At 39.8% G+C, this 27,579-nt stretch overlaps 1 protein-coding gene across 3 annotated transcripts in view; it reads right to left on the minus strand.

The window, feature by feature from the left end:
* Positions 1-27,579, minus strand: part of MTRR (5-methyltetrahydrofolate-homocysteine methyltransferase reductase) — a 39,650-nt gene that overhangs the window by 7,189 nt on the left and 4,882 nt on the right. For all 3 annotated transcript variants that reach the window (XM_015618630.3, XM_015618631.3, XM_015618629.3), the window contains 9 exons: positions 23,302-23,455; positions 20,304-20,421; positions 18,994-19,366; positions 16,003-16,125; positions 5,977-6,130; positions 5,110-5,198; positions 3,266-3,446; positions 1,867-1,909; positions 1,246-1,429 (listed from right to left, as the gene is read on the minus strand). In XM_015618630.3, coding sequence (XP_015474116.1) covers positions 1,246-1,429; positions 1,867-1,909; positions 3,266-3,446; positions 5,110-5,198; positions 5,977-6,130; positions 16,003-16,125; positions 18,994-19,366; positions 20,304-20,421; positions 23,302-23,455 — 1,419 coding nt within the window. The remainder of the gene's footprint in view (positions 1-1,245; positions 1,430-1,866; positions 1,910-3,265; positions 3,447-5,109; positions 5,199-5,976; positions 6,131-16,002; positions 16,126-18,993; positions 19,367-20,303; positions 20,422-23,301; positions 23,456-27,579) is intronic.

The following is a 27,579-nucleotide window of genomic DNA, read 5'->3' on the forward strand; positions in this document are numbered from 1 at the left end:
AGTTTCCTTTCTGTACTTTCCACGTATCTGTCTATAAAACAGGCCTGGAGCAATAAACTAGGAGATCCTCTTGTTCTGACTCCCTTGAGAGTCTGTGTTGTTCTTTCCCGCCGTTCCCAATTAGAACGACATAAGACCACGCTCATCTATTTTGTATTGTTATTCCATATATTTCTGCAATCTATGTGCATTGCTGCACATTTTTCTATGCCAAATTCTAGCTTGTGCAGTAGACAGAAATAGTTCAAAACTTTATCTAGACTTATTTTGTGATAATATTTATTTCTTTTTAGCCATTTCTTTTTCTTGTTTTATCTTTAATTAATTCTAAATCAATTGTATTTTAAATAAATAGTAAATGTGAACACTGGAATAAGATATATGATGCACATATTAATCTTTACATTGAAAAAATGAGGATAACTTGTATGGTGGTTTTTCCCCACTTTGTCTGACTGACACCCTGAATTATTGGGACAGTTTTCTTTCAGCTGAATTCTATTCGTGTTTCCCTTTTTCATAATCAAATATAGATTAGGCTGCCAGTAGTTCTTTTTGAGAAAAGATATGTGTATCACACATATAAATTTTATAGTAAAATTCCAATTTTTTAATAATTAGCTTAGACCTAGTGACTTTGAGATCAATTGATTACACAGAATCTCTGCCACAAAATGAAATAAGGGGAAAAAAATTAAAAAGTACCTTCTCCCAGTAATATCAACTGTGCCTGATCCGCAATCACTAATACACATCAGAAAAAACACAGATGAGGGTCCCCTATATCATATTCAATAACCTGGCCTTTGCAAACTCTGGAAGACCTGACAAGAAGAGTGAGTTTTATAATTTCTCCCCTATAATTTGCCATGGTTTCTTGGAAATGAACAAGTGCTTCTCTCTTACGATGCAACCAGTCATAACCATTTAATTACACAGTGCTAGTTTAGTCCACAAAAACATCTTCAAGATACACTTAGGACTACAGAGGGGTGGAAAAAAAACTCTGGTCTTTCAGCAATGAGAAATTTCATAATTTAGGTATGCATAGATAAGAAAAAATTAACTTTAGTGTTTAGGAATGAAGTTCTGGACATGTTACACAGAAACAGTGTAGAACTGCAAAATTAAGGTGTATACTGCCAAAACACCTGCACTACATCACAGCAGTGAACGAAGAAAGCCACAGTTATTTCACACATGCATAAATTTAACAGTTAATGACTTTAGATCTAATATTCATACCTTTTCAGTTGAAGACCTTTCTCCTGTATGCAGAGAGTTTTTACTGGGGTGCAGTAGAGGTGCAACTAACTCAGCAAGCCACCCTGTACATACTCCTTTCCGTGAGACTGGTCTAGAGGGACCAGCAGGGAACTCCACAACACTAAATACGAAGCACAGCCTTCCTGGCTGATACAAATTTGAACTGCAAAGACAAAAATATTAAAAAAAAACAACCCAAAATCTGAGAGAAAGATGTACAATCTTGCAGTGGGTCTATTTGCAGCCCAAACCATTTCAACTGAATCAAGACTCTTAACGTTCTGCTAACTGCATAATATTTCTATTTAGTTAAAAATTGTCTTAAGGCTGGACTCAGAGGCCAGTGTCTACAGAAGGCAATTCAAATTCCTGCCTAATTTATGTGTGTGCAAGCTTGTTTTTGAGAGCTTTACCAAAGCCTTGCCACACATTCAAAACAATATTCTTTGAAATAGTCAGTTTGTTTTTTGCAGTAGGGTCACAACCACGTTTTCTCCTTCACTCCTCTCTTTCTTCCTAACCTTATGACATACACAAACACATATGAGAAAATCCCCAAACCTAAATAACTAAGAAGATAAAATTTTAATATTTCATTACCTTGACACTGAGTAGGATCTGGCTTGTAATTTAGGAAGATATTCTGAAGAACAGGGAAAAAAAAATGTATCACTTAATTGATTCAACCCAATGAAGATACCATGTAATGAGTGCTTACACTATAACAGATTACAAGATATTTTAATTTAATCATAATTTTATTCTAGTACTATTCAGCGTTTGTGGTTCAGAAAGAAGCAATGAAGCCCTGAACTCTATTTTGAATGGGGCTTAGACTTTGTGGAACATCAATTAGAGATCCTATACAATGAGACCATAACAGTTAATTTATGGGGTCCTTGGTCAAACAAAAGTAACTGTAAGGTATACAGAAAAGATGCCAGTAGCTAGCAGATGAGGTGAAGGTTGAAATTTAATTTTTCCCATCTTTCCTCTATGAGCTCAATGGCTCTCACAATGGAGATTATTTGACTGAAAGTTTCTTATATATAATGTCCTACAAGCAGATGTGCCAGCTCAGTTTCAGTCCATTGATTACCTATGCGAAGTTTTGAAAACTCAGATGAAAAAACAAGACACAGGAGTTCACAGGGCATGTTTTGAACAAACAAACCCATATATATATCTCACACACACATTTATATTTATATATGTATATATATGTACATAAGCTGAACTACCCTATTTGCCAATACATGCACACCCTGACATATTTTAAAGGTGGTCTCCTATATAAGGTAGTTGCTAGGCAAAGTTAAGACAAGGTAGTGTAGTGAAATCACTAAAACAAGACACTAAACCCATTCAGCAATTTTGAGTAAGGGTGGACAAGAACACAGAAAGCAATTTCTGTGACTCATATTATGAAACATATTAAGAAATTCTGGATTTTAATTTGAAAAATAACTGCCAGCAATTTCAGATGTATTTGACATGGTTAGAGTTTTAGTCTCATCCTTTCAGTATTTTATATCAGGAACCCAGTGAGTGTGTTAGACATAACATAAATACAAATATACTGGGAAAACCACTCTGTTTTAACAGGTCAAAGTGCAAGAAAAGACCACATAGGCAGAGAAATTTGGAGTTGTATAAATATGTCTTTTTTTAATTGTCAGCAATTAATTAACTGATTAATAAAGACCCTAATCCTGGAAGCACCTTATGCTTACTTTTTTTGTACAGGAGTAATCCAGAGTCAAAGCATTGGTATGAACCTAAATGTTTGCAAAAAGAAAGCTAAAGACTACAAACTGTAGAACAGCATTTCTGTTCTACATTGGGGAACTTTGTTCCCCAACAAGAGTTCCAGCTTGATCACTATGGAAATTATAATAGTGCTAAAGCAGTTAACTAACTCCCTTTTCTTGGGAAATTGAACATTTAGTCTAATACATTTTCAGAAACCAATCTAATTAATTCTAAATCAGTCTTTTACCAATTAACAGGCTAAGTGAAGGCTTGCAGCTTGGAAAAGCATGAAGTAAATCCAGGAGGCAAACATTAGAATCTCTAATAAAGCTATTGTAATCAGAGGCTCCTTGTCTGCTGCAAAGCTCTTGAAGCCTCCGTTTTTCTCCCGCATCACTGGTACACTCTACAAGAGCTCGCAAAAATGCCTGTAGGGAAGAAAGGAAAGAGGTGAAGGGTAAAAAAACTTGTCCATATGGTAAAATGGTCACAAAACTGGGAAACATTTGGGATGCCTGGGGACAGAAATTAAGTTAATGGATAATACACTTTATTTCTCTCTTTTTTTTTGATAGCTCTTCTAATGTCTGCAATGAGCTAGCACATCAGAAAATCCTACCTTAGCCTGAGCAAGGAAGAGACAAAAACCAGACACAAGCTATTCCCCCCAAAATTCCAGGTTTTTGAAAGGTGACCCTATTTACATTATAGTTAGGCAGCTCCATAACACAATTCAAGATAAAACACCATTTGCTAAGTCAGAGAAGCCAGGAAAGAAATAACAAAAATCTTAGAAGAGGTATGAGTATAAATAAAGTATGGTATTAAATGAGTCTTGTCAATGTTGTGGTGTTTTATTCTATATTTTATGCCTACATACTGGTAGTATTTAACTTTTCTTATAGAAAAGTTAAACTGAACATTGTAACATGAAGTGAAGATCAGATGTAAATAGCTACAAGTTTTTTTTCAAAAAAGGAAGATGGAAATAGACACAGTGCATAAAGGAAAAATGATAGAAAATAGAAAATACAATCAGATGACACATTCTACATAAAGGAATACTTGGAAAATAATGTGTGCTCAACTGTTAAGCTTCCAGACAATAGTTTTGAGTATGGAGTTAGATAAAGCACCTTTTAGGCTGAAGACAATACAACAGACAGGTTATAAAAACTGGCTTCTCTGATAATCCCCAGCCAGTACTCTCTGCTTATGCTTATTGCTGAGACAAATTTTCAAAACCATTAAATGAGGTTTTGAAAAGGTTGAAAGAACAGGAAGATTCTCTTCTGCTGCAAAATCCGCTAAATTGAGTAAAAAGGTCCACCCAAAAACTGATTTCCCTCAGAGACCCAACGACACAATTGTTTAGCTTCATCTTTCATATCAAGATATTTTTTAAATATGTTTTGACAATACTAGAAATACAGATGCATTTTCAGTTAGAAGCTTTGTATTTTTACATGCACAAAATGAAAAGAAAATATATACATGTTGTGAGAACAAATACTATAAAAGCAAAAAATTTTCCTTTGAATTCTGCTACATTGCTGAAATATTAAAGAAAAGCTTTAAAATGTCACACAATATTGAGAGTCTTAAGAGGCCCATAAGGATCATCGACTCCAGCTCTAAAATTAATGGTCCACACAGGGTTACTAGCACCATGCTCTGACCGACTGAGATAATGTAAAGGATACTGTGGTACATTTACATACAGCAACATGTGTCTTTTTTAGCAACAGAACTTGAAAAATTTGGCTCCCTCTGATTAAAAAGACTGTTTAAAATTACTATGGAGCTGGGTTCTGTCAGCCTTCCCAGTTATCTGGCACCAAGTTATCTAATACTTTTCTACTTACTTCCAGATTTGTCATGAATCAAGATACCACAGGAGCAGGAATGTCCGCCAGATAAACTAGCAGAAGTGACATTTCTCAGAGTAAAATACAAACAGTAGCATACAAACTGACAATCCTTATTCACCAAGACATAATATAACTACATACAAAGCAAGGACAGATCTGTAAGAGACCTTGTAGCACAGAATTACTAATTTCTCTTAAGAAGAAAAAAACACATAAACACCTTTTTGGGAATTGCTCTTATTTCCAGACACCAGGTTAGAATGAATTTGAGAGTGCTTCTTCCAGGGATGTGTTGTGGACGAGATGCTCCTAGTTCAGTGGGAGAAAAACATCAAAAAGTAAAATGTGCATCTATTGATACATGAAAGCAGCATCACATATCTCACACTTAAGAGACAACTTGTGCAGCCCTCAAAGATGCAGGGAATCTCACAGTGAGAACTGATTTAGCTCTAAACCAGAACAACAACAGAGCCCTACACCATCCTGTGGAAATAAAGGCACAACTCAGCAGCACCATTACGATACCAACTGCAATGCAAGAATGGAGTAATTCACACAGGTCCAGCAGACAGTACACAGGCACACTCTGAACCTGCATCTACTCTTTCTGAAGCATGGCATCATAAGACTCAGCAGAACCCATCCATAGACCTACAGGTCCACTAAAAGGCACCTTGCAACAACACTAAGGCTTGTCCTTGAGGAGTGCAGCCCTTTTAGGATGTAAAACAGATTGACACTCAGTGTTGTGGAAGAAGATTTACTTTCAAGTGGGGGATTGTAAGGTTCTGTGATTAAAGCCTTATCTATATAAACATGAAGGAACACAGTAAGAATGAGATGGATGAACACAAATGCCAGGCTGCAATTCCCAGTCAACAGCTCATCTACTCATCAACAGTAAAACCAGCAGCAGCACTGCTATTCATCCTTTTTTTTAACACATAGCTGTGACTTCCAACACGCCTGCATGGAAAGATAACTGTGTTGCCATACTGAAGGTACAAATGTTCAAAACCATGCACACCAGCTCCTACCAACACAGAAACGAGCATTGGTCCATGACCAGTGCATCATACCATACCTTTCTTTTTAGTGCCCTGCTTGACTTTTACACAAACAAAGTCATCTCCTTTTTCAGTAAGTCCTAAAATGTGAAGAAGTTCTTCCACTTCACAGACATTGTTGGGACACATTACACAGAAGGCATCTCCAGGTTGGTATTCAAAGGCTGTATCCTGTTATAAAACATTAAACATTTCTATTAAATCTTACTACAAACCAAGGCATTCCCATTCCTGACAACAACCTTCCTACTATTGTGCTCAAATTAAGTCAAATATTCTTTTACTCTGTAGTAACACTGCTGTTTTGATTGCATCAGAAGTGAAGTACTCATGTTTTCCTTCCAGGCTTAACATTACTAACTAATTAGAAAAAGTCTTTCCTTATCTTAAATATTTGGAACTCTTTAATGAGAACAGCTGAGCAACTCAAACAGAAGGAAAAGAAATATGTATTAAGAGGTTGGCTATATAATCAGCCCAGATTATTAATTACTGATGTTCTACATTTTGGGGTTTGAGAAAAGCAGAGAAATTAAGTCCTCATAATTAATGCAACTTTTTATAGAGATAAAGCATCACTAAAAGAAAATTTGCTGGTTAAACTATTTGATGAATTGTGATGGAAATGACCAGAATTGCTTTTATTTTTTGGAGGAAAAAAAGAAAAATAGTGAGACAATTCATATCTTAAGACCTAGATTCCATCTAGCTGCCTCAGATTCTTGTGTGCAACTGCTGAAACTATTTTGTGCAACTCAAGTTTCTGTCTGTTAAAGGAACATGCAGAATTATATTTGCATCATTATGTTTCCCTTATGCATGAGGTGAGTGACCTGCATACACAGCCTGACAAGAATGTTAGATGAAAAAGGCAAGACAATACTTACATTTTCAGTGGGTGATGATGACAAAATGCATAGATACATACAAATACATGCAAAAAACCATGTTGCTCAAAGAATCAGTTGCTCGAAACGTAATAGATTCTGTTTATAACTGAGATTTAAAGATGTCTCATGTATATTGATGCAGATTAGGCTAAGAGAGTCCAACAGAAGGTACTGCCAAAAATCACAACATCCCAAAAGTAATCTATCAATTTGAGAAATCGCTGAAGAGCAACATCCTTTCTAAGATTTCTTTAAAAGTAATATCGAGCATTCTTTTCCTGTCTTTCATCTTCAAACCAGTATACAAAATATGATCTTCATTGAATAAACTAAACCAGTTCTTAAACTAAGGTTAACCAAGGTTGACAGTTTGAGTAGCATGCTAACAAGGCACAGCAAATGAATGTCAAAGCCAGAAACAGTGCTCAAGAGCTAACAATTATCACTTGATACTATTAGTGAAATTACTACTTGTGTAGATAACCTACCTGTGGTGGTTTTAAAGCACAAGCTAAAAATTCACCAGATAACTTATTTCTTGCTGTGAGATATGGATTAGGAGAAGGGCAAAACAGGCTTAAAACTTAAAAGGAATAAAGAAAGTTCATTAACAAAACTACAAGAATAAGAAACCAGACTATAACCTCCAGTAACCATTTTTCCCCACCGCCCCACTATTTTCTTGTCTAACTGACAAGACAAAACTTGGTGGTTAAAACAGTACCAACTATATAATAGTCTTTTTATCAGTTCTTATAGAGAAAAGAAGTTTCCTTTTGTCATTTCATGGAGAGTTCTTCATAAGAAAAATAGTTTTCTCACGGCTTTTCATTCCCCTGATGCCAGCTGCCTGGAAAACTCTGCCATCATGAAACATAAACTTTGAAGAATTTAAGATATTAGAAAAGCTAAAGCCTTAATTAAAATTAATCCCTGCTAAATCTAATTAAAATAGAGAGTCCCTACTAGAATTAGGAGTTAATCATTAGCTAATAACTAATTGTCTGTCGACCGTATGTTTGTTCAGCTGGGCTTGTAAATGAGAAACAAAGAATCTTGTAAGGAACTTCAAGAACATAAGACAATTGCAAACCAGAAACTAAGTGGAAATATGAAACTAGGAGCTTGGCCAAGGGTTCATTTGTCACTTTGTATTGAAAAGGTTGAAAGGTCAGAAAGAGATATACCTTCCTCCCTTTTATGAACCCTCCCCATAACAAGACCACCAACTCATTTCAAGGAACAAACTGCGCATGCTTAATTGCTTTTTTCAAATTAGCATAGGAGGCTGGGAGTGGGTGGTAACTGGGTTTTGAATATGTATTTGTATTCAATATCTCGGTAAATAAAATGTCTGTATTCGCCTACATTCGGGGACATGTGTATTAAGGGGTGACCCTGCACATCAGCCCAGTGCTGCCAATAAACATACACACTGTAACCCTAATCGGTTAAAGAGTCTTTGTCCGTCTCAAGTTGGATACTGATACTAGATCATATCCATATTTTGGCAAATCAATCAGGCCCTTGTCTCATTTCACACCACTCTGAGGTCTGTTCATGGGCCATGAACTCATGGGGTGTCATTTTAAGGATGAGTTATTCAAAGGCAAAGGTTCTCTTCATCTGTCTTCATGATCATCTCTGGGAACAGAGGTTTTCTATTTTTCTCCCTGGGGGCCGTGAGTCTTCAGCAATTCTCACTTCTATTTCTCTGTTCCAGCATCTCATGGGATCATAACTACTTCACCATCTGCTCAGCTTCATCAGTGGATTACCTTTGGTCAGATCTACACTTTGAAATACTTCATTCCACCCAAAATATTCTTTCATGAATTAAAGAAGTTTTTCAGAACATTATTGTCCATTTCCATGGCGTTAACAAAAGAATATTTCAGCTTCTTAAAGCATCTCCTCATTCTCTTCCCATCTGAGGCTTGACTCCTTCTTTCACTAACTTTGATGGTTTATGTTGTCTCTCTACATGCTGATCACTCTATTTCTTCCTCTCCCTGGAAAACTGATTAAATCTGGAAAAAAGGTTAAATCTGCAGGTCTCATCTGGGTAATAAAAAGGTTAAAGTCTGGCTCAACCCGTAGCAGGTATTCATGGTGTCAGATTTCAGCTCAGCAGCATGTAGGGCCGGGGGCTGCCCTGAGAAAGGCTTCAGCCACCGTGCTGGAACAGGACTTGGAGACTTCCCGGGAAGGCTGCAGCAGAGCCCAGCCCAGCCCAGCCCGGGAGGGGGGAAAGTCCCACAGGCTCCACCCCGCACCTGGGAGCCGCAGCAGGCCTAGCCCAGCCCCTGCCAGGCTGCATGGCCTGGGCGGGGGGATGAGAGCTAGCTGGAGTTTCTATTACCTTTCAAAGCTGGAAACCAAGAGAGAGAGAAACTTCTGGGTTTATGTTTAAAAGTTAGAATTCACAGGGATGATCTTACTTTTCAGTGGTCAAAAAATCTGTCAATTCTTAGAAATTCTTAGACCAGCTATTAGCCTGGTCTCAAGCAGAGAAAAAAACTTCCAGCAGTCTCTTTCTCAAAGGCTTCACTTTCGTGTTCTTTTACTTTTTTTCTTAAATGCTAAACTATCATACCACCATGTAGAGAATATTTTAACAGAAGGTGGGCATGATATTTTAGTAAAAGCCTGTCTGCACAAACCAGTCTTTGGTATAAGCAACAATATTAAAGGTAATGTCCTTGAAACTCTCCTGAAGCAGAGAGAATGAAAGAAAAACAATATCCTTGTGTATAGGAGAAAAAAGGTAAACCAATGTGTATTAGCCAATAGTAACTTGCTAAGCCCATGGACCCTGTAAAACCCTATACAAGTGTGCTAAAGATCGAAATAAATGAGGTTTGCCATATTTCTGTGAAGACTCGGTGAATAGTCTGAGCGGTTTCTCAATACTTGGCGCTCCGATCTGGGACCCTGTGGGCAGGGGGATTTGGCAGGTCCGTGCGCGGAGGGACATGGACATGGATCAGTACTGGGGAGGCTCGCTCATGTGCAGGAGGACGCAAATGCGGGCAGCTGGGGGAAACCAAGGGCGGAAGAGGTGAAGAGGGGTCGTTCCCCTCCGCCCGCCCATGTGCTGCTGTCATGAATAAAATCTCTCAAGAAATCTACCCCGGTTAAAATACTGTGTTTAGTTATGTACAGTTAATGTTCTTATCCCATTTGTAAACCTTGTTTGTTGTACCCCTTGTTTACTCCGATGGTTAATAGCAATGTTAATTACTTACTGGTTTATGAAGGGTTTTAAAGGTTCTTATGAGACATTCTTGTACCCTTTCCCTTACTTCTTTGCTACTATGTAACAAAGCTGCTCCCATGGGGGCTGGGAGCACACTAACAAAAGGAACCCATTAGAAAGGTATGCCACAGAAGCTGCGCCCAGGGACGATGTGCCACACTAGAACAAAGTCCCATGAAGCTGTGCGACCGAGTAATATGCAAACTAAGGCATGCAGGACACCAAAACAACGAGCTAACAGAGGAATCAAAGGACAAGGAAACATATTCTAGCAAGCTATGATGAAAGATCATCTCCCTGCATCACCTAAGCCTGCTTATAAACCATCTTCCTGCATCACCATGACCTAAGAGGACTGGAAATGACTGTACACCCCCTAGACAACAATTCTGATAAGCCTCCTGGCCGCTCTCATGAGGATGGAAGCCCCAGCTCTGTAGTGTGTAGCTCTGCAGTGTGTACTGTAAAGCTGAATTGTGTCTCCTCTTTGGAGCTGCTATTGTGGGAGTGGCCATGGTGCAAGCAACTCCTTGGGCCCCCCCACCCCAAGAGCTGAATCCTAATAAAGGCATTAAAAGGGAGTTTTGTCTCCTGGCCCATTTCTTTCACTGCCAATATGGAAGTTGAGTTTGTGGCAGTGAAAAAACTGCTTCTGAGTATTATCATTAAACGAGGTGAAACAGCCAGGGAAAAAGACCTGGACAGACTTGTTTTATGGGCTAAAGAAAACGGGTGCCTGCAGGTGTTGCTGCTGCTTTTTGCAGTGGAAGAATGGAAAGATATAGGAGATCTGATGTGGGAAAAGGCAATCACATGGAAGAGCAAAGATGCGGTAGTGCTTGGCTCGATCTGGAAAATTGTGTTGAATACTTTAAGAGATAAGAAGGCAGAGTCCACAGTCGCAGCCGCTGCCTTAGAAGCCATGGCTCAGCCCGAGACGGACGTGCTGCAGTCACCTCCTGCCACGTCAATCAGCTGTCAGGGTGCTTTCTTTGGGGTTGGACACATTTGGCCAGCGAAAGGGCTCACAGGGCAGAAGTGCAGCACCATATCAGAACTTTTAAAATCTCAGGGGTGCTCCAGAGTGGGTGGGTCCGCGCCAGCGGAGCCCAAACCGGAAGTTACCCCGCTGAATGTGGATGTAGAAATGACAGCTCCTCTGGAAGGAGAGGGCCCCAGCCCCAGCCAGGCGGAGCCTCAGACATCAGCAGAAGTAAGAGCCCTAGAGTGCAAGCCAAAAATTTATCCTTCGCTGCCATCTACTGTTCACTGGGGAAAGCCACAGGATGTCCCTCTCCCCTCCGATGATGACATCTCAATGCATTCAGAGGATGGATGACCAGCGGGAGAAGAGCCAGTAAATTGTAATGATACATCAAAGAAAGAGCTACTGGAATGGCAACAACAAATAGAACAGCTTGTGCAACAGCTGCAAGCTCAGATTGAGCAGACATTACGTGCTCAGTGCACAGCATCATCAGGAGAAAGCAGCTCTGCAGCAAACGCCAAAACAACAAGCAGAGTTGGTTCAGCAGCTGCAGGACATGATGCAGCCTGTCCTGAACCATCTTCTCCACCTTTAGAGAATGTTAACACCACAATCTTGTTCCAGCTCTAATTCTACTACCCTAGAGGAAGAGAGAAAACAAAAATCAAGGCAAAGGTGGGCTGGCATAATTTGAGATGCCATCCTTGAAGGAGAACGGCAAGTGGCAGGAGCAATAGCTTTTCCCATTTAATATGATCAGCAAAATCCGCGATATGAAGAACAAGACTGGAAAATCTTGCAGCAAGCCAAAAGGACAGATGCTGAATATGGCATTAAATCTGAAGCTGCAAACACTGCATTGGATTGGCTGTTCACCTCTGATGTTAATAGTCCCATAGACAGCCAGAATTTAGCATGCCTGCTTTTAACTCCATCACAGCTTATGGTGTAGGAGAAGGAATGGAAAAGGTTAGTGGTTCTAGAAGCCAATCAACCTCAGGATCAAAATGATGTACTGTATGGACTTAATCCTGACATGATCACCAGTTCAGGAGTCTACAGCAACATGGCTGTACAGTTAAACTACCCCCTTGCAATACATAATTTGTCTGCACAGCTTGCTTGTCAAGCCCTCAATGCTGTGCCTGATTCCAAACCTCATCCTTCCTTCACAACAGTATGGAAAGTCTCACAGAACCATATCCTCATTTCATTGATCATCTGTCAGCAGCTCCTGAAGGCTCAGAATGACATGACTGAGGAAGCAGAACAGAACATGTTTAAATTGTTAGCTTTTGAGAATGCTAACTCAAAGATAAAGCTTATCCTTGCCACGCTCCCGAAACAAGCAGATGTAGGGGACATGCTAGATATTGCTCCTGAGAGTTAATCAGACACAACAAGGACAACTTGTAGCCAATGCAGTTGCAGAAGCCATAAAACCAACTACAAGTCTACCTGCTGCTGCGGTCAGTAAATTGGGAAATAGACATAAACCTTTTTCTACGCCTACAAACATTTGCTTCTGATGTGGCAAAAGAGGACACTTTTGAAAGTCCTGCCAAGCTACTGTGTGGTGTAATCGATGCCAGCTGGATACCCAAGCTACTACTACATGTTGTTTCGCAAAAAACATGAACAAGAGTGCAAAGAGCCACTGTGCGGGGACACAAGTAGCCGGCCCAACTCTATACAGCAACTCAACCCACCAGGGGAAGCCTGGGAATCGATTTGGCATCATCAGTAGATGTTACTCTCATCGACAGCACCATCCATAAATCCCAACTGGAGTTACAGGACCCATCTATTCTGCCACCAGTGCACTTGGTGCTTTGCTAATTGGAAGATCATCTGCTGGAGTTGCGGGACTTACTATTCTCCCAGGAATTATTGATGCTGATTATACTAGCAAAATCCAAATTTGCGCCTACACCTTAGCTCCTCCACTCATGATTAGAAAAGGGACAAATTGTTGTTGTTTAAAAAGGTAGCAACTGAGAAGGACATTTTTCGAAGTGCTCCTGGACATGGAGCCAGAGGATTTGGATCTACAGGAGACACAGTGGTGGATCTTGTTCAATAAATGAACCATCGACCAGTAGTTGAAATCATCCTGTGCCAGAGAATGAAATAGCAAAGAGTCAAGATGATGTTAGACACAGAAGCTGATGTCACCATTGTCAGCTGAGTTTGGTGGCCAAGAGAGAGGCCTCTCCACAGAGCCTTAAACTCAGTACAAGGTGTAGGAGGATACTCCACACCACTGAGAAGTGTACATCCAATTCAGTTTCGATTTCCTGAAGGACAGACTACCACCTTATGTCCATACATCATGACTTTGGCTGGAAGCCTTGGAGGGCTCATTGGTCGAGATGTTCTCAGCCAGCTCAGAGCAACATTAACCTTTCCTGTCCAATTGCTTTTTCAGTAGTCGCTACTGCTGACAGGCCGCCGACCCCAAGGATTCAGTGGAAATCTAATGAGCCAGTGTGGGTACACATCCAACCATTGCTCAGCCCATGGAATACTCCAGTCTTTGTCATCCCAAAGAAATCTGGAAAGTGGCGATTGCTGCATGATATGTGCAAGGTAAATTACTAGATGTGGACAATGGGAGCATTACAACCTGGGAAGCCCTTTCCCACAATGTTGCCACAAGAAAGGCATCTTCTAGTTATAGATCTGAAAGTCTGTTTCTTCACAATACCCCTGCAAAAAGAGGACACAGTGTGATTTGCCTTCACCTTACCATCAATCAATTAAGAAAGTCCATCTCAGATTTGAGTGGGTGGTCCTTCCCCAGGGGATGAAAAATTCTCCAACTATGTGCCAACTGTTTGTACACTGGGCACTGACACCTGTGCGTGCTAAACTTTCTCAGACAATTATCTACCACTACATGGATGATATTTTGTTCTGTCAACGTGATCCATTCCAAGATGCTGACCTTGCATTTATCACCGCTCAACTCGCAGCAAAAGGCTTGGTGGTTGCCCCAGAGAAGATTCAAAAACAAGCTCCATGGAAGTATCTAGGGTGGATTTTGACGTCTTCATCAGTCCACCCACAGAAATTAGAAGTGACTACTGAGATAAACACCCTCAACAACACACAGAAACTTATTGGAGATCTGCAATGGGTACGATCCATTGCTGATATTAGAAATTATGAGATGGCACCTTTAATGAGCCTTTTAAAAGGCACAGATCCACAAACTCCAGTTACCCTTTCTATAGACCCAAAGAAATATCTCATATTCCTCGGGAAGAAACTGCTTTCAATGCTAGCAAACCGGAAATTACCAGATGTGCCTTTAGGACTTTTGATTTGTAACCATCCTGTTGCCCTGTGTGCTATCATATTCCAGTGGCCTGCTTGGCAAAAAGAGAAAGGGGGTGAAGACCCATCTGAGAGCTGTCAAGATGCTAAGCAGCCTGTCAAGGAGAGTCAGCCTGTCAAGAAGGTACAGTCAGTGAGATTATCAACGAAATGTGCAGACCCTTTGGCGATCCTTGAGTGGATTTTTACACCGCATACACCACCAATGAGTATTTGGCGGAGAACAGAAGCAATTGTTTATCTCATCAAAAAAGCGAGAACGCGAATCATGGAAATCAGTGGTGCTGAACCAGAGCATATTAGTCTACCAATAAAGACAGAAAACTTTGAGTGGATGCTGAGACACTCAGAACCAATTCAATTAGCGCCGCTCAGTTATCCAGGAACTGTACACATCAGGCAACCTAAAGATTCACACTTACAGATCATCTTAAAGCAGCAGTGGTTCGAACAGCCCAAAATAGTGCAGCAGCCAGTGGAGGGCCTTATGGTATATATTGACGCAGGAAATCGACAGAAAAAAGCAGCCTGCACCTGGTGAGAAGGATTGAGTTGGAAAAGCATCACTACAGATGGAGATACATGTGACTCACTGCAGACGCTGGAACTTACAGCCGTCTCATGGGCATTGTCTTGTTGGCGAGATAGAAAGCTTGCTGTAATGCAGTTAGGAAAAATGGTATGACCCAAAGAATGTACCCCCGAAAATGTAGACTTGTAAGTTCTTTCCCTTATCTTGTTCTCCCCAGTTTCCCTTATTGGTTGTGTAAAATCTCCCACACCCCCTTCCCCTGTCCTGAAAAAGGGGGTGCCTCTGATACCTCTTCCTCTTTCCCTCCTGCCATCTCACCCCGAAGGATCCCAAGGAATAAAACTGCAACTGCCATCTCAGCAAAGGGAAAGAGCCTCGTTTTTTGGGCCTCGTCTGGCAAGTTAAAACTACCTCCCCAGCCTCTCTGCCCACTGCGGGGTGGACAGTGGTAACAGAGAGGCTGGGGACTCAGTTATATAGCAAAAGCTGAACATTGTATCAGATTCATTATATGTGGTTGGAGTGGTACAACATATTGAAGATGCTCTCATCAAGCCACCAAATAATAAGCGATTGTGTCAACTATTCTTGCAAATCAAGAGAGTTATTGAAGATAGAGAAGAATCTTGTTGCATCATTCACATTTGCAGTCATCAAACAGAATTAGGTCCCGGAGAAGACAATGCAAAAGCTGATATGCTTGTCAGTCCTCTTGTTGCAGCACCAAGAGACTCCTTCGCTGCTGCAAGAGAGAGTCATGCTCTCTTTCATCAAGCCGCAAAAACCTTACAGAGACAATTTTATATCAGCTCAATAGATGCACAAGGCATTATAAAATGCTGTCCACAGCGCAGTCAATCAAACTTTAAATTTACAAAATAAGCTCAAGCATAAGCTGACATCCTATTGTATAGAGAATTATTCTTCTTTTTAAACAGTCAAATAAATAATTTCCCCCCTCAGTTATTATTCATAAAACACATGTTTTTGACCCTTTATTTTAACCCACTAGAGAAAAAAACATCACTAACTTACTGCAATATCAAGCTCTAAGAGCAATGCAGTCTTTATCGCATCTTCCCTAGTGAGCTGAACTGCTTTTGTAACTGGCACTTCAAAGGTTGTTCCCTCTGAAATAAGTGAAGACAGATGTGGATTCTGAAAAAGATGACACAAAAACTTATAGTAAAAATGCAAATCAGCTATATGACATCTTACTACAACATACAGGAATTGGTGTTGATACAGGTTGTTTTTTAAACAATCTCAGAAACAAACTCAAACCAATAAGGAAAAACATGAATCTTCTATACACATAGAGTATTTTGCTCATTTTAAAAAATCACATCTAAGCAACAACTGGCATATATTCAATTACAAAAGTCAGTAGGCTTGAACAGTCTAATAGGCCTATATTATCAAACGCAGCATGCTGTTTCATTTCTCATGAGCTGCCTTGAAAATAGCCAATTAGAGAATGGCATTTATATTAAACCCCAGAAAACTCCTGCCTAATTAAAGGATTATTAGGTGTATAGAATGAACTTATTGCTTATTGGTTTACAGCTTAAGGCTTTGGGGTCCATTTGGGGTCTACTACTTCAGGCAAATTATAAAAGGAGTTTTAAATAGAGCTAATGAGCAAAATCCACTCTACAAAACAGAATCATGTCCTAACACAACATTTCTACACAAGTAAAAATGTGCCCCATGTATGACAAATGGGCACCAAGAATAATTCCAGATCACATATGTCAAAGGCTGTGACTTGAAGATCAGACTACAGTCCTCACTTCTCCATGTCTATAGTCAGCAAGTTTCATTTGAGATCAATGTAGACAAAAATAAAGAGGCAGGAGGGACACCAAATGCCTATAACAATACTCTGTCAATGTAAAGGAATCATCATACCAATGGGAGAATATTCGTTAATCTAAAGATTTCCTATTTCAAAAAGGAGACAAGAGAATCACTTGAGACCAACAGCTGGAAGTTTCTTTGTTGAGTTAAGATTTTGACATGGTGATTAATGGCTTGGGCCATATCAAATCATTGTGCATCAGGACTGTTGTAATTGGCTACATTTGTATTCCCTTCAAGTCAAATTCAAGGCATAATGAAATCAAGATTTAAGCTAAATTGTATTATCTTACACTTCCCACAAATGCTTTAGACCTTTGCTGCTCTGCTATTAGTATGCAGCAGCTTGTTAATTCAACCCTGAGACTCACCAGCCCAAGGCAAGATCATTTAAGTAACTGGAAAGATCATGTACCAGGCCTTCTTTAAATGGCAGGGAGTCTCTGTTTGGAAATATCCAAAACTCAACTTGATGCATTTCAAAACACACCAACTTCAGCTGTGTTTGGCAAAAAATACCCATAGCTGCTGTTGCAATGTGAGAAACCAAAAAAAGGACCTGAATTATGTGATACCTGCAAAACCAAACATGAAACCTACATAGAACCTACTTGTTGACAAGGTCTAGCCAACTATGTAAAAAATAGTTCCAAAGGGAAAAAACACAATCACACATTTCATACTTTCTAGGGCTCAAGACAACCACTGTTTTACACCTGAAATATGGATTATAATCTTTAATGTCACTGAGTTCCAGATTAGCAGATTAATCTTTTTCCATTTGCTGTTCAAAAGCAAAATTAACGTTTTTTCCTACATACAGAAAACTTATGGCATCAGTATTAGAACTGATGAACAATTTCAGTGATCAGTCTGAATACATGCTGACATTTTGAAAATGGGCTCTTTTAAGGAGTGTAGCAGCACATTCAACACAACTATTAGTTTTCAAAAGAGTACCTCTAAATCATAAACCTCCAAGAGGTTTATTATTTTTGCTCAAAAACCTGAGCAAAATCAACAATACAAGGTTTAAAAGAAAAGCAAAATATAAGTGCTTAAATCCATACACCTTATGTAACTGTATTTCATGTATATATGTCTGTACGTATATACATAATTTATTAGCTAGATTAATTGATCCTCTCATCATTTCCATTAACAGTCTTAACAGAGAGAGTGTCAAGAGTCCAGAGGATACTAAAGGGCTTTCATGATCATGAGCAGCCACACCAGAGGACTGGGCCCAGAAACCCCACCTCAGCTCAGGACTGGTTCAGTCCTGGCCTCAGCTACATGACAGCACTACAGGTTGCAGCTCAACCACAACCACACCCATGACAGGACACAGATCCTGTTGAACCAGGCCTGGATCTTGAGACCAGTTTCTTGGCTTGGGCCAAGATATCCACAAACTTGCCTGATGATCTGCACTCTTGGCTGACCCTGGCAGCCACCTCCTGCTTGACATTGCTTGGGTAGTGGGTAGCAATGCTGCTGTGTTACCACACTCAGTTCCTGTCTCCCTGTCATTTAAAGAGCAGCCAGACTTCACTGCTTCCTCGCATGGAACTGAAACATCTGCCCTCTGCAGGCAACTCACTCTTGCCAACTGGAGATGACTTCCAGCTCATGCTAATTTTTTCTTAGTACAGCAGGTCTTTGTTCAATGTGGCTTCAACATGAAAAGTATACTGTTGATCTACAGTTTATCTTCCATTTCCCACAGGAAAATAATGATCAAGTTTTCATAATGACACGTTTCTCTGTTACTAAGTATTCAGCAAGATTTTGAGCAATTTTACAGCCTCTTAGCACATTCTGAAAGTACTAAAAATTGGAACAGAAACTTTACTGTACTCCTCACTACAGCAAGATGTTTTCACTGTTATGAGCCACAGAGGATTTGAATTCTTGCCTTCCTGACAGTGCAATACCAACTTACTATCTAGTTGAATTATATCTTGACATAAGTGTCCATCATCCATATGGTGGCACCCACATTCAATATAAATGACTTTTTACTTAAATTTCAAAGCTCCCTGCATTTGAGGATTTATCTCCATTATGTAAGCATTCATTTGCTCTTTTGAGCCTTATGTAGAAGTATACACTCATACTTCTGCAAGAGCTAGAGGCTTCCATCACTCAAAGGGAAGTCCTTACCTCACCCTGAGTGTCCTGAAACTCCACTTCAATATATTCTGGTGGCAGAGCAGGAATATTAAGAGCAGACTGAGAGACAGGAGGGACAGAATGAACAAGTGAAGGTTTGGTGTCTCTAGCTGGAGCCACAAGATTAATGTCATCCAGTTTCTGTGATAGAACACCAGAACCCCTTACTCCCTCATCTTCTAGCTTCAAGTTCTGTACTTCAGAGCTTATCTTTAGTTCATGCACAGCATGTGGAGCTGTAGACAGAGAGCTGGAAACAGCCTTGACAGCATTGTTCATGCCTTCTTTCCCTTTCTGCAATTGCAATGCTTTCTTGAGGGCATGCCAAAGTCCATCAATCCAAGGATCAACCACTAATTCCAAACTGGGAATGGAGGGGAAAACAAAGAAGAAATGCATGGATGAATTATTTTGACTTCCTGGACTGTTAATTTACAAATAACAAAAGACCACAAATGCAAAAAAAAACCTATTCACTTTCCATTTTTAATACATATCTGCTATATATTATATATATATATATATATACATATTTATATATTTTATATATATTTGTTACAAAGATTACTTCTGTGTAAAAAAAATGTAGTTGTTATCACTATGTAAATTTACAGAGTCTAAAATGTTTAACAGCCTTGCTCTTCTTCCAGTTTCTCATTTTTATTTTCATATGCTGAACTTTATGACAAAGTTAAAGGTAGCAGAATATGCAACTTTTCACTGTGTAACAGCAACATCACTAGCTTACACTAATGGCCAATTTTTATTATTTTGGAGCACAAGAGATAAGTTTTATGGTTATGACAATGTTTGTGTTCAACAGCTTTGTATGATCATGCACAGAACCAATACAAGCAGCAGTTCAAAATAACTAAGCCAAGACTGCAGCCTACTAGCCAGAAAGAACAGAACAGGGAGTTGTTTTCTTACATAATTCCTCTACAGCAAAGAGAGAAATCTTCATAATTGCTCTTACATAATCCTCTGCCCATCCCAAAAAGAGAAAAAAGTAAAACAAAACTACATTTTCTAACCCCTCTACTTACTTCTACTTATTTAATTTCTAAAACTGCTAAATACTGGGTTTTTATGCATTCAGATGTTTCCTCACACTTTAAAATGGAGTTTTACTTAATGGCAATTGAGACTGAACAGGCATATTGTGCTTAGGCAGAAGTAATTTCTATGAGGTGCTGAATATCCAGCTGCAATGAACTTCAAGTGGTTCGGAATATTTAGCCAAATGCCTACACAAATATTGCATCATGAAGAAATAAAATCCAAGCCCATTCTGCTCTTACCCTACACAGTCATCTGCTAATCCTGTGTCATAGAAGTGCTGGGCACCAAGTTCTTGAAGTCGTCGGTCTACTGTCCTTCCACCATTACAAAAGAACATGTACTCTGAATCTCCCAGACCTAGAAGATTCAAGAAAAGAGGAATTGTGTTTATCAGGCTTCCCAGGCTACATAAAATCAGGACAGACTTTTCTTGAAGGCAAACAGAAGAATCAGATATGCTGGAGCAAGTCCACAAAAGGGCACCAAGATGATTAGAGGAATGGAGCATCTCTCCTAGCAGGAAAGGCTGAGATAATTGGGTTTGTTCAGCCTTGAAAAGAGAAGGCTTTGGAGTGACTTCATTGTGGCCTTCCAGTACCGAAAGGAAGACTACAACAAAGACGTGGGGGATTTTTACAAGGACATGTGGTGACAGGACAACGAGGAATGGCTTCAAACTGAGAGTAGGTTTAGATTGGATGTTAGCAATAAATTCTTTACTGTGAAGGTGATGAGGCACTGGAACAAGCTGCCCAAAGATGTGGATGCCCCATCCCTGGAAGTGTTCAACGTTATGATGGATGGGACTTTGAGCAACCTGGTCTAGTGGAAGGTGTCCCTGCCCATAGCAGGGGGTTGGAACTAGGTGATCTTAAAGGCCCTGTCCAACAAAGGCCTTCTATGATAAATATAATTATATATCGATATATACTTAAACATATACTTGCATATATAAGCGTATTATTCAGATGCTACATTGAAATACACATTTGTTTATATGAATTTCAAACAAAATTATGTTTGTCCCAAAATAGGTCTGAAAAAGTGGCTCTTCCTTCCCAAATGTAAGACAGAGAAATACTCTGAAAAAAATATATTGTTTTCAATATTTCACATTTCAGAAGAATACTGTTTTAGTTTGAGGTTTTTAAAAAATACAAAATGTCTCTAAAAGGAAGAATGTAAGGAACTGAAATAATTGAAAAGAGTAAAACTGATAAACTATGTGTGAATTAGCAAAAGAAATTATCTTTCAGGATAAGCTGTTATTAATGTCAGCAACATGAAAGAGTATTAAAATAAATTTTAAAATATTAGAAACTTGGGGAAAAAAAAAGGATCAAACATAGTGATTTTAAACAAGAAAGCTGAAAAATCTGCATAAGGGAATATAGTCCAGCAAATTCCTCTGCAGGAATCAAAGATTTCTTTGTAGATCTTGTTTCACCTGCACTGGATTTTCTGCTCCTTAACTGTTGTGAAGCTTTTTTAGATGAAGATGCTCTTTGTTAACAGTTGAACAATCAGTGCACTCAGGAGGTACATCTATGGAAGATCCAATATTTTAAGAGGTCAACCAAATCACTGACCCACCCCACAAAAATTATCAATCATCCTTTAGAGATGCTTGCCCAACAGTCCTAAAGACCATTGGTTTTAGGTCCATTTTTACAAATTCTCTAAGTAACCCATACCACTGGTTCACTATTGCTATCAGAATTTTTCACAGCCTGACCCTTTATTGTGTGCAATTTAAAACCATTAGATCTTTATTATTTCCACTTGTGCTGGTTTTGGATGAAATAGTGTCTGTTTTCCTCATCATAGCTACTATGGGGCAGTATTTTGGATTTGGGCTGGAAACAGCGTTGATAACTCAGGGATGTTCTAGTTATTGCTGAGCAGCACTTACACAGAGTCAAGGCCTTGCCTTGCCTCTCCTTGCCTCCCCTTCCCTCACCAGCAAGGATGGTAGGGGCGCACCAAGTGGATACAGCTGGGACAGAGGACCCCAACAGAATGACCAAAGGGACATCCCATGCCAACATGGCACCATGTTCAGCACATAAAGCTGAGGAAAGAAGACAGAAGGGGAGGACATAAGCAGTGATGGCATTTATTTTCTGAGATCACCGCTACATGTGATGGAGCTCTGCATTGATGAAGATGGCTGAAATACATGCCTACCCATGGGGAAGGGTGAATGAATTCCTTGTTTTGCTTTAACTGTGTTCATGGCTTTTGCCTCCCCTATTAAACTGCCATTGGCTCAACCCATGAGTATAACCACTTTTACCGTTCCTATTCTCTCCTCCATCCCACCAGGGAGGGGTTGAGGGAGTAAGAGAGCAATTGGGTGGGGCTTGGTTTCTGGCTGCAGTTAAACCATGATGCTACTTAATGATGGAGCATTCCTCTCTCCTTATAACAGCTTTTTTGTTTTGTTTTTTCCTTTTAAGAGGACTTCTGCTTCCTCTCAAGTACAGTTAAGCAAACATTTCATTGAACCAGTTTAGATGGATACCATGAATGAATTTTAAGACTGATAACTTGTTAAACTGGAATAATGTTTTAATTTAGACACCATAATAATTTCTGCCATAATACAGGATTAATACAATACTTATCTTTACACATACACATATGCATGCAGTCAGCTACAAAAAACCTGATCATTTCACAAACTGTAATGCGTAACTAAGCAACAGCATAACAGCTTCTCAAAATGCTACATGATTAGGATGCATATAGTTCAGACTTCTGTTGGAAAGGTAGAATCAGAAAGGAATTATAGATATGACTCCTTAGCCAGAGAGGCTAAGGAAGAAATACAAATGAAAGCACAGTTTGAATAATTCAAAGAAACCAGGCTGGCATGCCAGAACACATTCTGCCCCCCAATAAAACTAAGCTGGGACCCTCTTCCCAGCCTTATATGGAAAGGTCCGAAGTACCCTGAGATAGCTAAAAATATGCAAAAGCAGCGATTTCTATAGGTCGCACACAAATGTTACTGTATTAGTATACTTATAAAGATTGGTTAGTGAAAGAATAGAATATTCAATGTATAGATTATATAAACAATTGTAAAGGAGAGCTCGCTCTTCTTCTTCCTCTTTTTCCGGCTCTCTTACTTCTGTTCTGTTACTCTCTTTCTTAGCTATCTTAAGTCCTGAACTCATGTGTCCATTTCATTGACAGACAAGTTCTGCAATAATATAGAAAATACAAAGTTACCTAGCAATCCATACTGGAGATGTGTGAAATGGTCAGGAGGCAAGGTCTTGTCTTGAATTTTCTTTACAAACTTGCGGGCAGTGTCTGGTGGGTCTCCTGTTCCAGTAGTGGAAATAACAATAACTACAGGATCCTTTTCTGTTTCCAGATTATACTGCAAGCAATAGAACAAGTAAAGTTACAAGGTGCCATTTGATACATAATTGTGGCCTTAGATACTCTATCTCCCACCCTTCTTCCCAAGGGTACACAGAAGACCATTTTACCTATATTAAACCACAGGAAGTCTTTCAAGTGATGACAAGTAATTTTGGGGATGCAACTTATGATCATATTTGGAGTTTTCCAGACCAGATTTGATAAAGCCCTGAAGAACCTGCTCTGACCTCAACGGACCTTGCTGCAAGATGACCTCATGAAGCCTCTTCCAACCTGAAATATCCTATGATCTCATATACAGATGTCCAAGGGCAGCATTTTGAGCAGGCTAGTACATGGTTGAGGGTTAGGTGTTCTTTTTTGTTGTTGTTGTTGTTCTGGCCTGCCCGTGGAATTTTTACCCATTAGCTGCGGAGACAATCTAACTGTGGATATTTAGTGGGTGCTTGACAAAGGACAAAGAGTGGCCGGACCCAGGGTGGGGAAGGGGCAGGAAAGGAGGGTGGGGACAGTTTTTGGCTGGCTTTCTTCGGCTTTGTGGAAGGACATTCGTTTGCTGGGTCTCGGAGCTGCTGCGGTGGAGAGAAGGGAATTTCGCCATCACCAAGACGGAGCTGCTGCTTCTTCTCCTTCTCCCCTCTTCATTGGTGGCCTCACACCCCCTGTCCTGCCGGGACGTGTGGCAGTGCCAGGCACCGCCGCGGAGCTGCTGGTACACCTCAGCCACCAGCCCAGGATCTCAGCTCATCCCTGCTGTTCCAGCCGACCATTCCACAGAGCCCTGCAGGAGCACCGGGACTGCCCGCCCGAGGGGTTTGTGAAAACAAAGCCTCTCCTCCATCCCTCTCAGCCGAGAAAGCTGTCACGGGGCCCCTGGTTCTGTTTTCTTGTTAATGCTGTAGTTATTGTTGTTTGTTTGCCTGGTTATACTAGTAAAGAACTGTTATTCCTATCCTCAGATCTCTGCCTAAAGGCCCCTTGATTTCAAAATTATAATAATTCAGAGGGAGGGGTCTACATTCTTTCATCCCAAGGGAGGGTCCTGCTCTCCCTAGCAGACACCTGTCTTCTAGAACCAAGACATACATCTATGAAGAATATTTCACAACTGCACTCAGTTTAAATACACAACTCTTACAGTATTTTGTCAAGTGGATAAAGTATTTTTGTATATACGATCACAATCACACAGTCATATTCCTCATGATTCCACACAGGTAAGTGGGGTGTGGCCATACAAACTGTAGGGATCATTTCCAAGTTGCATTAAGTATCATTTGGTCTTGTCTGATAACTTGGATGTCACAGAACCACAGTGTCACAGATTTATCTAGGTTGGAAAAGACCTTTGAGATCATCATACCCCCCGAAACAAAAACCCAGTGCTTTTGGGGGAATTAAGGTAGTTCTGAAGAGTGATAATCAGACACCATGCTCTACAGTCTGATTGATTTTAACCCATTCATCCTGCCAACTCACTTGTCTCTCCTTCGCTAATACTGGCCTTCCACATTTCCCAGAGTTCACTCCCATTATACCAAGTTGACAAGAACTGCCTCTAGTAAGGACTACTGTGTGTCAGTTCCATAATTCGGATCTCAAACAATCATTTATTACTTCTCAAGTAAAAAGCACTCAGAATCTTTGACTATCCCATCTTTAGCAGGCTGCAGCACTGTGCCAATGTGCTGTTGGTCCGGTCACCCACACAAATTGCTCTTGCAGCTACCCCTATGGGTAGTGACCTGTGTGAAACACAGATCCAGGCCAGTGTTTGGGAGTGACCTCTGATGACCACCTAGTTCTACCCTACCTAGTTCATGCTGCAAGTATGACTAGCAGTCAGCGCTGCACTCAATCAGTTATAACCAGTTGGATTTTGAGAACTTCTAAGGGTAGAGATTTCCCTTTTCTAGGCAGCTTCCTCCATGCAGAACTTCTCCACTAGTGTAAACTCTGAGTTTATCAGGCAGCACCCAATGGATTTGGCCTCCTTTTGTCCAGTTTGGCTCACATAGGCTGCTATTAGATCACTCCTTAGCCTCCTTTTTGCCATAATAAGCAACCTAAGCTCCTTCTACTCCTCCCTGTGGGTTGCAGTTTAAATCATCTCCCAACATTCCAAATTTAATAAAAATAATAGGATTATGAGAAAATAAAAAGAAAGATTACAAGAGGTGCTGTGTTTCACTCAAAGGAGTTTCAAGGCTGCAATTCAAAACTCCAGATTTTGAAGAGTTATGTTCTAAACACCTCCCTCAATAAATCATTCTAACTTTATCTCCTTGTCAAGCCATGTAAAAAATTACCTGACACCTACAACCCAAAAAGATTAGGAATACATAGAAATAGACTAATGGGGTTTTGCTGTTGGCAATGTTTCCAAATTTTTCCTGAAGAAACTAAAACCAGTTGCATAGTAAACTTAAATTACTACATGTCTTGCCTCTGACAGTGGCATACAGAAGAGGCCTAGAGAAGCACATGTGAACAGAGTAAATGTGCAAGGATACTCCTGAGGCACTTTGCCAGACCTCAATGAATTGTGGTCCACGAACTTTTCAAACAGAGTTTTTGTCTTTTACAAGTTCAGGCAAACTCCAAGTACTCATAATATCCTGAGACTTTCAAAACTGTACTCTAAGTTATACCAAAAGGCTTTAAGGACCCAGTTGCAATTAAGGACTCAGATTTTCAAAACTTCCACAGCTTATTTGATAAGTAGAGACCCACAGCGTTGGCAGTGCATTGTCACAGCTGACTACCCATTTACAAAGAAAAGCAAATTCTTGACGTGAAGAAAGTACTGGTATCACATGAGAATATACACTAAAATGAGATCTATTAAAAAACTAAAAAAAGATACAAGCTCAGGAAGTATGGAGTGGTGTATCAGAACAGAGGCATGATTAGCTCACTAAATTCTTGCTTATTCCATTGCAGATTCTTGTCTGCAAACTTAGACACCTTTTGAAAACCAAACATTTGGTGACACAAATGTTATTACAGGTTCTGCAGTAACTTGTGTCAATTACTGCAAGGTCTGCTACGTCACCGGACCAGCAAGAACCTAACACAATTACACAGTTTTTCACTCTGCCTTCCACTTTTCCCTATGTCTTTTGTGTTTCAGGTTTGTCTCATTCTTTTTCTTTCCTTCAAATGTTCTCCTCAACTGAGAACAGCAATGCCACACAAGAGCTGTGAGCAGCCTGCTCAAGATGTGCATGGTTGCTGAAAGAAGAGGACAGGACCAGACAACCAGGCTTGTCTCATCCAGAATATGACAAATGTACTTATTCAGATAACTCATCCAAGGCTGATTACATACACTGTGACCCAAGATGATGTGCCTTTAGCCTCCCATTTTTTACTGCTCGTACCTCACTTCCACCTCATTTCAGTCTTCATAAAACATAATCACCATAACCAACTAAAGATTTATGACCTTATCTCACTCCTGGGATTGTAGGTGAGAAACACTACTTGAAAACAGCCAGTATTCCTGAGATCTGAGTAGTATTTGACCATTCAGTAAGGTGACAAAAAATCACATTACTATTACTGCCTCTGTAACCACCATCCACAGACCTCCACAAGGTCTGAAAATACCCAAAAGCTACATAAAGACAGACTCTGTAACTGACAAGTAGCTTATATGTGACAAGCTTATATGCTTGTAACTGACAGAAGCTTATACATGAATATATTTACAAAGCTGCAGAAATTGCATTTTCCTCAATGCCCATAATTAATTTGCAGCTATGAATTGTCTTGCCAAATTTGGCAAAATACATTTACTGAAGTGGCAGGCCAATAACAGAGCTAGGAATGTTCTGACTATCACGTTCCTGAAACTCATCTACAAACCTGTCAAATGCAGAAGAAATTAAATGCAACAATATAAGGAGAATCTTCACATTCCCTGCTGGCTGCATAAAAGTCTCTTTCTAACAGTCAACTATATACTTACTGCACATTCATTCAAAATGTCTCACACTTTCAAGTGCATGAAAAAAACTCTTTCAGATGTTATTTTCTCATCATCTCATATGAATTACCAGGCTATCAAGTTTTGATTGTTTGTTTTTTATATGTTTTCGTTTGAGGGCATACAGT

The sequence above is a fragment of the Parus major genome, chromosome 2 (genome assembly GCF_001522545.3).
Source record: "Parus major isolate Abel chromosome 2, Parus_major1.1, whole genome shotgun sequence".
Classification (NCBI taxonomy): Eukaryota; Metazoa; Chordata; class Aves; order Passeriformes; family Paridae; genus Parus; species Parus major.